This window comes from Ranitomeya variabilis, chromosome 4 (assembly GCF_051348905.1).
Source record: "Ranitomeya variabilis isolate aRanVar5 chromosome 4, aRanVar5.hap1, whole genome shotgun sequence".
Classification (NCBI taxonomy): Eukaryota; Metazoa; Chordata; class Amphibia; order Anura; family Dendrobatidae; genus Ranitomeya; species Ranitomeya variabilis.
The window spans coordinates 225847860-225860832 of NC_135235.1; the positions used below are offsets into that span (position 1 = coordinate 225847860).

Consider the following 12973-nt stretch of genomic DNA (forward strand, 5'->3'; position numbering starts at 1 on the left):
CAGGGAAAGTTGAAGGTGATAGCTGGCTATGTTTAACCCCTTCATGACCGTGGGATTTTTCGTTTTTCCATGTTCATTTTTCACTCCCCTCCTTCCCAGAGCCATAACTTTTTTATTTTTCCGTCAATTTGGCCATGTGAGGGCATATTTTTTGCAGGACGAGTTGTACTTTTGAACGACCTCATTGGTTTTACCATGTCGGTTACTAGAAAACAGGAAAAAAATTCCAAGTGCGGTGAAATTGAAAAAAAAGTGCAATCCCACACTTGTTTTTTGTTTGGCTTTTTTGCTAGGTTCACTAAATGCTAAAACTGACCTGCCATTATGATTGTCCAGGTCATTATGAGTTCATAGACACCTAACATGACTAGGTTATTTTTTACCTAAGTGGTGAAAAAAATTTCCAAACTTTGCTAAAAAAAAAAAAAAAAAATGCGCCATTTTCCGATACTCGTTGTGTCTCCATTTTTCATGATCTGGGGTCGGTTGAGGGCTTATTTTTTGTGTGCCGAGCTGGCGTTTTTAATGATTCTAATTCGGTGCTGATACATTCTTTTGATCGCCCGTTATTGCATTTTAATTCAATGTCGCGGCGACCAAAAAAACGTAATTCAGGTTAATGCTTTTTTTTATTGATAGATCAGGCGATTCTGAACGTGGCGCTACCAAATATGTGTAGATTTGATTTTTTTTATTGATTTATTTTGATTGGGGCGAAAGGGGGGTGATTTAAACTTTTATATATTTTTTGGTTTTTTCACATTTTTTTAACTTTTTTTTTACTTTTGCCATGATTCAATAGCCTCCATGGGAGGCTAGAAGCAGGCACAGCATGATCAGCTCTGCTACATAGCAGCAATCTGCTGTTCGCTGCTATGCAGCAGAATATCAGGTGTGCTATGAGCGCCGACCACAGGGAGGCGCTCACAGCTGCCGGGGATCTGTAACCATAGAGGTCTCAAGGACCTCTATGGTTACAATGGAGAAGCATCGCCGACCTCCGATCATGTGACAGGGGTCGGCGATGCCGTCATTTCTGTCCGCCCGGCCGGATGCGGTAGTTAAATGCCACTGTCTGCGTTTGACAGCGGCATTTAACTAGTTAATAGCGGCGGGTGAATCGCGATTTCACCCGCCGCTATTGCGGGCACATGTCAGCTGTTCAAAACAGCTGACATGTCCCAGCTCTGATGCGGGCTCACCGCGGAGCCCTGCATCAAAGCAGGGGAGCTGACATCGGACGTACTATCCCGTCCGATGTCAGTAAGGGGTTAATATCTTTTTTAACACTTTCTCAGACCGTAAAAAGGCATAATTTTGCTGGATTGAAGCTAATTGAATTTCCAAAAATTTGGATTTGCTTGAATATTCAAAGTTTGGAAAATTCTAAATGTATTGGATCATTTTAGAATTTATTCTCTCATCATTGTTACTTTTACCTTCTTTTTCCATTCCTTTCTTTTCCCATTCTCTGTCTCTAACTTTTTTTTCTTTAGGATGTGTTCACGCTGATTTCTTTGTGAAGTTTTTGGAGCAGAAACGCTCCAATTCCCATTCAAAGATCATGTTTTTTTAAATTGCTTGTGGTTTTAAAAGAGTTAATGCTCCTTAAACTCCAGAAAAAATATCTGTGTGAACATACCCTTATCCTGTTTTCGTTCCTCATCCTTTTTTTTTGTTACTTATCCCCACTTCCATTATTTTTTCTTATACTTTTTTTCTGTGACTCTCATTGAACATCACAATTTTAAAAAAAAAATTACCATTCTTTAAATCTGCCCACAGCTCAACCACCGGAGCCAATATTTTTTGTGCCAAATGAAATGGTCGTGGGTGAAAACACAGCTATCTCATGTACAGCAAATTACACTTGTGCCTCCAGTCCACCTACCATTACCTGGAACCTCTTAGGTCCTTATGCTACCGAAATGTCTGACCTTGGAGATGGGAAGTGGAGCGTTACATCCAAAGTGGTCTACAAACCCTCAGAAGCAGAAAATGGGTCTAAAATTCAGTGCACAGTTACATATTTTGGTGGACAAATAATAAAGACAGTGCAGAAAATAAATATTAAAGGTAAGTAGTATGTCCAGACCATGCCATTTTTGTTGCAGTGTGATATCTGCTGTTGCCCTAATAGAAAATTGAGACAGTATTGGCAAAGTTGGCAAGTCTATCAGACATCCACTCTAACCTAGTTGAAAAATATCCCCTCCTTAAAAAACTTGCTGATCTGATAGAGATCCATGATAACCTAGTTGAAAAATATCCCCCCACTAGAGGAGCTTGCTGATCTGATAGGCATCCACATTAAACTAGTTGTAAAATATCCCCTCCCCAGAGGAGCTTGCTGATCTGATAGACGTCCACTCTAACCTATTTGAAAAATATCACCTCCCTAGAGGAACTTGCTGATCTGATAGATATCCACTCTAAACTAGTTGAAAAATATTCCCTCCCTAAAAGAGCTTGCTAATCTGATAGACATCCACTCTAACCTAGTTGGAAAACATCCCCTCCCTAGAAGAGCTTGCTGATCTGATAGACATTCACTCTAACCTAGTTGGAAAACATCCCCTCCCTAGAGGAGCTTGCTGATCTGATAGACATCCACTCTAACCTAGTTGAAAAATATCCCCTCCCTAAAGAAGTTGGCTGATCTGATAGACATTCACTCTCATCTAGTTGAAAAATATCCCCTCCCTAAAGGAGCTTGCTGATCTGATAGACATTCACTCTAGCAAGTGGAAAAATATCCACTCCCTAGATGAGCTTGTTGATCTGATAGACATCCACTCTAACCTAGTTGAAAAATATCACCTCCCTAGAGGAGCTTGTTGATCTGATAGACATCCACTCTAAGCTAGTTGGAAAATATCACCTCCCTAGAGGAGCTTGATGACCTGATAGACATCCACTGTAATCTAGTTGAAAAATATCAACTTCCTAGAGGAGCTTGTTGATCTGATAGACATCCATTCTAAGTTAGTTGACAAATATCACCTCCGTAGAGGAGCATGTTGATCTGATACACATCCACTCCAACGTAGTTGGAAAACATTACTTCACTAGAGGAGCTTGTTGATCTGATAGACATCCACTCTAACCTAGTTGGAAAACATCCCCTCCCTAGAAGAGCTTGCTGATCTGATAGACATTCACTCTAACCTAGTTGAAAAATGTCCTCTCCCTAAAAGAGCTTGCTGATCTGATAGACATTCACTCTAACCTAGTTGGAAAACATCCCCTCCCTAGAGGAGCTTGCTGATCTGATAGACATCCACTCTAACCTAGTTGAAAAATATCCCCTCCCTAAAGAAGTTGGCTGATCTGATAGACATTCACTCTCATCTAGTTGAAAAATATCCCCTCCCTAAAGGAGCTTGCTAATCTGATAGACATTCACTCTAACAAGTGGAAAAATATCCACTCCCTAGATGAGCTTGTTGATCTGATAGACATCCACTCTAACCTAGTTGAAAAATATCACCTCCCTAGAGGAGTTTGTTGATCTGATAGACATCCACTCTAAGCTAGTTGGAAAATATCACCTCCCTAGAGGAGTTTGTTGATCTGATAGACATCCACTCTAAGCTAGTTGGAAAATATCACCTCCCTAGAGGAGCTCGATGACCTGATAGACATCCACTGTAATCTAGTTGAAAAATATCAATTGCCTAGAGGAGCTTGTTGATCTGATAGACATCCATTCTAAGTTAGTTGGAAAACATCCCCTCCCTAGAAGAGCTTGCGGATCTGATAGACATTCACTCTAACCTAGTTGAAAAATGTCCTCTCCCTAAAAGAGCTTGCTGATCTGATAGACATTCACTTTAGCCAAGTTGAAAAATATCCCCTCCCTAGAGGAGCTTGTTGATCTGATAGACATCCATTCTAACCTAGTTGAAAAATATCCCCTCCCTAAAAAACTTGCTGCTCTGATAGATATCCATGATGAACTAGTTGAAATATATCCCCTCACAAGAGGAGCTTGTTGATCTGATAGACATCCACTGTAAACTAGTTGAAAAATATCCCCTCCCTGGAGGAGCTTGCTGATCTGATAGACAGCCACTCTAAACTAGTTGAAAACTATCCCCTCCCTAGAGGAGCTTGTTGATCTGATACACATCCACTCTAACATAGTTGAAAAACATCCCATCCCTAGAGGAGCTTGCTGATCTGATAGACATCCATTCTACCCTAGTTTAAAAATATCTCCTCCCAAGAGGAGCTTGTTGATCTGATAGACATCCACTGTAACCTAGTTGAAAAATATCCCCTCCCTGGAGAAGCTTGCTGATCTGATAGATATCCACTCTAGCCTAGTTGAAAAATATCCCCTCCCTAGAGGAGCGTGCTAATCTGATAGACATCCACTCTAACCTAGTTGAAAAATATCCCCTCCCTAAAGGAGTTGGCTGATCTGATAGACATTCACTCTAACCTAGTTGAAAAATACCACCTCCCTAGAGGAGCTTGCTGATCTGATAGACACTCACTCTAACCTAGTTGGAAAACATCCCCTCCCTAGAGGAGCTTGCTGATCGAATAGACATCCACTCTAACCTAGTTGGAAAATATCACCTCCCTAGAGGAGCTTGTTGATCTGATAGACATCCACTGTAATCTAGTTGAAAAATATCAACTTCCTAGAGGAGCTTGTTGATCTAATAGACATCCATTCTAAGTTAGTTGACAAATATCACCTCCCTAGAGGAGCATGTTGATCTGATACACATCCACTCCAACCTAGTTGGAAAACATTACTTCACTAGAGGAGCTTGTTGATCTGATAGACACCCACTCTAACCTAGTTGGAAAACATCCCCTCCCTAGAAGATCTTGCTGATCTGATAGACATTCACTCTAACCTAGTTGAAAAATGTCCTCTCCCTAAAAGAGCTTGCTGATCTGATAGACATTCACTCTAACCTAGTTGGAAAACATCCCCTCCCTAGAGGAGCTTGCTGATCTAATAGACATCCACTCTAACCTAGTTGAAAAATATCCCCTCCCTAAAGAAGTTGGCTGGTCTGATAGACATTCACTCTCATCTAGTTGAAAAATATCCCCTCCCTAAAGGAGCTTGCTGATCTGATAGACAGTCACTCTAACAAGTGGAAAAATGTCCACTCCCTAGATGAGCTTGTTGATCTGATATACATCCACTCTAATCTAGTTGAAAAATATCACCTCCCTAGAGGAGCTTGTTGATCTGATACACATCCACTGTAATCTAGTTGACAAATGTCACCTCCCTAGAGGAGCATGTTGATCTGATACACATCCACTCCAACCTAGTTGGAAAACATTACTTCACTAGAGGAGCTTGTTGATCTGATAGACATCCACTCTAACCTAGTTGGAAAACATCCCCTCCCTAGAGGAGCTTGCTGATCTGATAGACATCCACTCTAACCTAGTTGAAAAATATCCCCTCCCTAAAGAAGTTGGCTGATCTGATAGACATTCACTCTCATCTAGTTGAAAAATATCCCCTCCCTAAAGGAGCTTGCTGATCTGATAGACATTCACTCTAACAAGTGGAAAAATATCCACTCCCTAGATGAGCTTGTTGATCTGATAGACATCCACTCTAACCTAGTTGAAAAATATCACCTCCCTAGAGGAGCTTGTTGATCTGATAGACATCCATTCTAACCTATTTGAAAAATATCCCCTCCCTAAAAAACTTGCTGCTCTGATAGATATCCATGATGAACTAGTTGAAATATATCCCCTCACAAGAGGAGCTTGCTGATCTGATAGGCAGCCATGCTAACCTAGTTGTAAAATATCCACTCCCTAAAAAACTTGCTGATCTGATAGATATTCATGATAAAACTATTTGAAAATGTCCCCTCACTAGAGGATCTTGCTGATCTGATAGACATCCACTTTAAACTAGTTGAAAAATGTCCTCTCCCTAGAGGAGCTTGCTGATCTGATAGACATCCACTCTAACCTAGTTGAAAACATCCCCTCCCTAGAGGAGCTTGCTGATCTAATAGACATTCACTCTAACAAGTGGAAAAATATCCACTTCCTAGATGAGCTTGTTGATCTGATAGACATCCACTGTAACCTAGTTGAAAAATATCACCTCCCTAGAGGAGCTTGTTTATCTGATAGACATCCACTCTAAGCTAGTTGGAAAATATCACCTCCCTAGAGGAGCTTGATGACCTGATAGAAATCCACTCTAATCTAGTTGAAAAATATCAACTCCCTAGAGGAACTTGTTGATCTGATAGACATCCGCTCTAACCTAGTTGGAAAACATCCCCTCCCTAGAAGAGCTTGCTGATCTGATAGACATTCACTCTAACCTAGTTGGAAAACATCCCCTCCCTAAAAGAGCTTGCTGATCTAATAGACATTCACTTTAGCCAAGTTGAAAAATATCCCCTCCCTAGAGGAGCTTGTTCATCTGATAGGCATCCATTCTAACCTAGTTGAAAAATATCCCCTCCCTAAAAACTTGCTGCTCTGATAGATATCCATGATGAACTAGTTGAAAAATATCCCCTCACAAGAGGAGCTTGCTGATCTGATAGGCATCCATGCTAACCTAGTTGTAAAATATCCCCTCCAGAGAGGAGCTTGCTGATCTGATAGACGTCCAATCTAACCTAGTTGAAAAATATCCCCTCCCTAGAGGAGCTTGTTGATCTGATACACATCCACTCTAACATAGTTGGAAAACATCCCATCCCTAGAGGAGCTTGCTGATCTGATAGACATCCATTCTACCCTAGTTTAAAAATATCTCCTCCCTAGAGGAGCTTTTTGATCTGATAGACATCCACTCTAACCTAGTTGAAAAATATCCCCTCCCTGGAGGAGCTTGCTGATCTGATAGACATCCACTCTAGCTTAGTTGAAAAATATCCCCTCCCTAGAGGAACGTGCTAATCTGATAGACATCCACTCTAACCCAGTTGAAAATTATCCCCTCCCTAAAGGAGTTGGCTGATCTGATAGACATCCACTCCAATCTAGTTGAAAAATACCACCTCCCTAGAGGAGCTTGCTGATCTGATAGACATTCACTCTAACCTAGTTGGAAAACCTCTTCTCCCTAAAGGAGCTTGCTGATCGGATAGACATCCACTCTAACCTAGTTGGAAAATATCACCTCCCTAGAGGAGTTTGTTGATCTGATAGATATCCACTCTAATGTAGTTGAAAAATATCCCCTCCCTAAAGGAGCTTGCTGATCTGATAGACCTCCACTCTAACCTAGTTGAAAAATATCACCTCCTAAGAGTAGCTTGTTGATCTGATAGACATCCATTCTAACGTAGTTGAAAAATATCACCTCCCTAAAGGAGCTTGTTGATCTGACAGACATCCACTCTAACCTAGTTGGAAAACATCCCCTCCCTAGTGGAGCTTGCTGATCTGATAGACATTCACTCTAACCTAGGGGCGAACAGGGGAGCACGACCTGCCCTTCCTCCATATACCGGCTGAAACACCGATATCAGGTAACATGTTAACTCTATAACTGCGTACTGCATAGGCTCTATTGGGTAGCTCCAGGAGCTCTTATGTATACATCAGGTGTCAGTGGAAGGACTTATTTATAATATGCATATATGCAGCACAAATGTTTTAATCTGCTTTATACATCTCTAATGGTTATGTTATGTACTGTGTTGTGAATTCTGCTTTTGGGCTCCCTCCGGTGGTTGTAGGTGGTAATGCAGTTGTCTCTGAGTGGCAGCCTTGGTCAGGTGTATCGGATGATTGTAGTTCTGACTGGGGTATTTAGGCGTGCAGGATTCATTAGTCCTTGCCAGTTGTCCATTGTTTTTGGAGGTTTTCTCCTTGCCTGGTTCCTTATGCCTTGCTGCCAAATCTGCAAAGATAAGTGTCTGGTTTTTGTGGCACACATGCTGTGTGCTTATGATTTAGTGCTATTCAGTGTTTTTTTGTCCAGCTTAGATTGTATCAGTATTTACTCAGTCTTGTTGGATTCTCAGGAGTGCAGATATACATTCCATATCTTTAGTTAGATTGTGGAACTTTTTGTATTTTCTGCTGTGGATATTTTTAGAGTTTTAATACTGACCGCTTAGTATTCTGTCCTATCTTTCCCTGTTTAGCTAGAGTGGCCTCTTTTGCTGAAATCTGTTTTCTGCCTGTGTGTGTCTTTCCTCTCCTAATCACAGTCAATATTTGTGGGGGGCTGCCTATCCTTTGGGGTTCTGCTCTGAGGCAAGTGAGTATTCCTATTTCCATCTATAGGGGTATTTAGTCCTCCGGCTGTGTCGAGGTGTCTAAGATTTTGTTAGGCACACCCCACGGCTACTTCTAGTTGCAGTGTTAGTTCAGGGTTTGCGGTCAGTACAGATTCCACTTCTCCTGAGAAAGTTTCATGCAGCTCCAAAGCCACCAGATCATAACAGTACAACTGGACAACAATGAGTTAAATGCATCTAAGAAGGGAAGAAAGGTGTGGAGCCATTTTTTTTCTGTAGTCTGTTTTGCCTGTTCCTCCTTCTTTTTCCCTGGGTGGCTTAGGAGTCTTGTGTTAGCATGGATGTTCATGAATTAGCTTCTCGTGTGGACCAGCTTGCTGCTAGGGTGCAGGGAATTTCTGATTATATTGTTCAGACTCCTGTTCTGGAGCCGAAGATTCCTACTCCTGATTTGTTTTTTGGTGACAGGTCTAAATTTCTGAGTTTTAAAAACAACTGTAAACTGTTTTTTGCTTTGAGACCTCGATCCTCTGGTGATTCCATTTAGCAGGTTAAAATCATTATTTCCCTGCTGCGTGGCGATCCACAGGATTGGGCATTTTCCCTGGAATCTGGGAGTCCTGCTTTGCTTAATGTAGATTATTTTTTGCAGGCTTTAGGACTATTGTATGATGAACCTAATTCTGTGGATCAAGCGGAGAAGACCTTGTTGGTTCTGTCTCAGGGCCAAGAGGCGGCAGAATAATATTGTCAGAAATTTAGAAAATGGTCTGTGTTGACTAAATGGAATGATGATGCTTTGGCGGCAATTTTCAGAAAGGGTCTTTCTGAATCCGTTAAAGATGTTATGGTGGGGTTTCCCACGCCTGTCAGTCTGAGTGATTCTATGTCTCTGGCTATTCAGATTGATCGGCGCTTGCGGGAGCGCAGAACTATGCGTACTGTGGCATTGTCCTCAGTGCAGAGTCCTGAGCCAAAGCAGTGTGATAGGTTTCTGTCTAGAACAGAACGACAAGGATTCAGACGTCAGAATAAGTTGTGTTATTATTGAGGCGACGCTTCTCATGTCATTTCAGTCTGCCCTAAGTGGACAAAGAGGATCGCTAGTTCATTTACCATCAGTACTGTACAACCTAAATTTTTGTTATCTGTGTCCTTGATCTGCTCATTGTCATCATTTTCTGTCATGGCGTTTGTGGATTCAGGCGCCGCTTTGAACTTAATGGACATTGAGTTTGTCAGGCGTTGTGGTTTTCCCTTGCAGCCTTTGCTGTTGTGAATTCTGCTCTTGGGCTCCCTCCGGTGGTTGTAAGTGGCACTTTTGTGAGTTCTGCTCTTGGGCTCCCTCCGGTGGTTTTAAGTGGAACGGCTGCTCCTTGGATTTAGCACAGCAGCTGCTTCCACTGATTGTCTTTCTGGCTCGGCTATTTTAGTCTGGCCTTATCCTTCAGCCAGTGCCAGTTGTCAATGGTTCCTGTTTGGAGTCACATCTCTTTTTGGATTTCCCTGATATTCTGACCAGTTCAGCAAAGATAAGTCCTTGCTTTGTTCTTTTGCAGTCCACTTGTTGTGGACTTAATTGTTCAGCACATTCTTTGTTTTTCTTTCTAGTCCAGCTTATCGGTATTGTTATATTCAGTTAAGCTGGAAGCTCTGGGCAGCAGATTTGCCCTCCACACCTTTAGTCAGGTGTGGAGATTTTTTGTAAACTCTGTGGTGGATTTTTCTAGTTTTAATACTGACCGCACAGTATTCTGTCCTGTACTATCTATCTAGCTAGAAGTGGCCTCCTTTGCTACATCTTGGTTTCATTCTACATATGTCATTTCCCTCTCCACTCACAGTCAATATTTGTGGGGGGCTGCCTATCCTTTGGGGATTTTCTCTGAGGCAAGATAGCTTTCCTGTTTCTACCTTTAGGGGTAGTTAGTTCTCCAGCTGTGACAAGGTGTCTAGGGAGTGACAGGAACATCCCACGGCTACTTCTAGTGTTGTGTTAAGCTCAGGAACTGCGGTCAGTATAGTTACCACCTGCTCAGAGCTCGTCGCATGTCGCTCCTAAACCACCAGTTCATAACACTTTGCAGAACCTTATTCCTTTAAGGGGCATTGATGCTACACCTTTGGCTAAAAATAAGCCCCAATTTTGGACTCAGGTGACCATGCGCATGGTGCCAGCCCATCAGGAAGATTGTCGATTTCTGGTGTTGCATAATTTGCATGATGCTATCGTGCTGGGGTTTCCATGGTTGCAGGTACATAATCCTGTGCTGGATTGGAAGTCTATGTCTGTGACTAGTTGGGGTTGTCAGGGGGTTCATAATGAGGTTCCTTTAATGTCCATCTCCTCTTCTTCCTCTTCTGAAATTCCAGAATTTTTGTCTGATTTTCAGGATGCATTTGATGAGCCCAAGTCCAGTTCTCTTCCACCGCACAGGGACTGTGATTGTGCTATTGATTTGATTCCAGGCTGCAAGTTTCCTAAGGGCCGACTTTTCAACCTGTCTGTGCCTGAACATACCGCTATGCGGAGTTATATTGCGTAGTCTTTGGACAAAGGGCATATTCGGCCATCTTCTTCACCGATGGGAGCAGGTTTTTTTTTGTTGCTAAGAAGGATGGCTCCTTGAGACCCTTTATTGATTATCGCCTCTTGAATAAGATCACGGTCAAGTTTCAATACCCTTTACCCTTGCTTTCCGATTTGTTTGCTAGGATTAAGGGGGCTAGTTGGTTTACAAGGATTGACCTTCGGGGGGCATATAATCTTGTTCGTATTAAGCAGGGTGATGAATGGAAAACTGCGTTCAATACGCCCGAAGGTCATTTTGAATACCTTGTGATGCCGTTCGGGCTTACTAATGCTCCATCTGTTTTTTAATCTTTCATGCATGATATCTTCCGGACTTATATTGATAAATTCTTGATTGTATATCTGGACGATATTTTGATTTTTTCTGATGATTGGGAGTCTCATGTGGAGCAGGTCAGGATGGTGTTTCAGATCCTTCGTGAAAATGATTTGTTTGTGAAGGGGTCTAAGTGTCTCTTTGGGGTGCAAAAGGTTTCTTTTGTGAGTTTTATTTTTTCTCCCTCATCTACTGAGATGGACCCGGTCAAGGTTCAGGCCATTCATGATTGGATTCAACCCACGTCCTTAAAAAGCCTTCAGAAATTTTGGGGTTTTGCAATTTTTTATCGCCGTTTCATTGCTAACTTTTCCAGCGTAGTAAAACCCTTGACAGATTTGACGAAGAAAGGTGCTGATGTGGCGAATTGGTCCTCTGCGGCTGTTTCTGCCTTTCAGGAGCTTAAACGTCGATTTACTTCTGCTCCGGTGTTGCGTCAACCTGATGTTTCTCTTCCGTTTCAGGCTGAGGTTGACGCTTCTGAGATTGGGGCAGGGGCCGTTTTGTCTCAGAGAGATCCTGCTGGTTCCTTGATGAAACCGTGTGCCTTCTTTTCCCATAAATTTTCACCTGCTGAACGCAATTATGATGTCGGAAATCGGGAGTTGTTGGCTATGAAGTGGGCGTTTGAGGAGTGGCGACATTGGCTTGAGGGAGCTAAGCACCGTATTGTGGTCTTGACCGATTATAAGAATCTGATTCACCTCGAGTCTGCCAAACGGCTGAATCCTAGACAGGCTCGATGGTCCCTGTTTTTCTCCCATTTTGATTTTGTGGTCTCGTATCTTCCGGGTTCTAAGAATATTAAGGCTGATGCCCTTTCTAGGAGTTTTTTGCCTGATTCTCCTGAGGTCCTGGAACCGGTCGGCATTCTGAAAGAAGGGGTGGTTCTTTCTGCCATTTCCCCTGATTTACGACGGGTTCTTCAGGAATTTCAAGCTGACAGACCTGATCGCTGTCCAGTGGGGAAACTGTTTGTTCCTGACAGATGGACTAGTAGAGTGATTTCTGAGGTTCACTGTTCTGTGTTGGCTGGTCATCCTGGTATTTTCGGTACCAGAGACTTGGTTGGTAGGTCCTTTTTGTGGCCTTCTTTGTCACGTGATGTGTGTTCTTTTGTGCAGTCCTGTGGGACTTGTGCGCGGGCCAAGCCTTGTTGTTCCCGTGCTAGTGGGTTGCTTTTGCCATTGCCGGTCCCTGAGAGGCCTTGGTCGCATATTTCTATCGATTTTATTTCTGATCTTCCGGTTTCTCACAAGATGTCCGTTATCTGGGTTGTTTGTGACCGGTTCTCTAAGATGGTTCATTTGGTGCCTTTGCCTAAATTGCCTTCCTCCTCAGATTTGGTTTCGTTGTTTTTTCAGCATGTGGTTCGTTTGCATGGTATTCCGGAGAATATTGTGTCTGACAGAGGTTCCCAGTTTGTTTCTAGGTTTTGGCGGGCCTTTTGTGCCAGGCTGGGCATTAATTTATCTTTTTCCTTTGCATTTCATCCTCAGACAAATGGCCAATCCGAGCGAACTAATCAGACCTTGGAGACTTATTTGAGATGCTTTGTGTCTGCTGATCAGGATGATTGGGTGGCCTTTTTGCCATTGGCCGAGTTTGCCCTTAATAATTGGGCTAGTTCGGCTACTTTGGTTTTTTGTAATTTTGGTTTTCATCCTCAATTTTCTTCTGGGCAGGTTGAGCCTTCTGACTGTCCTGGTGTGGATTCTGTGGTTGACAGGTTGCAGCAGATTTGGACTCAGGTGGTGGACAATTTGGTGTTGTCTCAAGAGAAGGTTCAACGTTTTGCTAATCGTCATCGGGGTGTTGGTTCCCGGCTTCAAGTTGGGGATCTGATCTGGTTAT

The 12973-nt window shown here is 42.5% G+C and overlaps 1 protein-coding gene across 2 annotated transcripts in view; it reads left to right on the forward strand.

Annotated features, from left to right (window-relative positions):
• Positions 1 to 12973, forward strand: part of LOC143768705 (Schwann cell myelin protein-like) — a 43038-nt gene that overhangs the window by 8161 nt on the left and 21904 nt on the right. For both annotated transcript variants that reach the window (XM_077257358.1, XM_077257359.1), the window contains one exon: positions 1786 to 2076. In XM_077257358.1, the coding sequence (XP_077113473.1) occupies positions 1786 to 2076 (291 nt within the window). The remainder of the gene's footprint in view (positions 1 to 1785; positions 2077 to 12973) is intronic.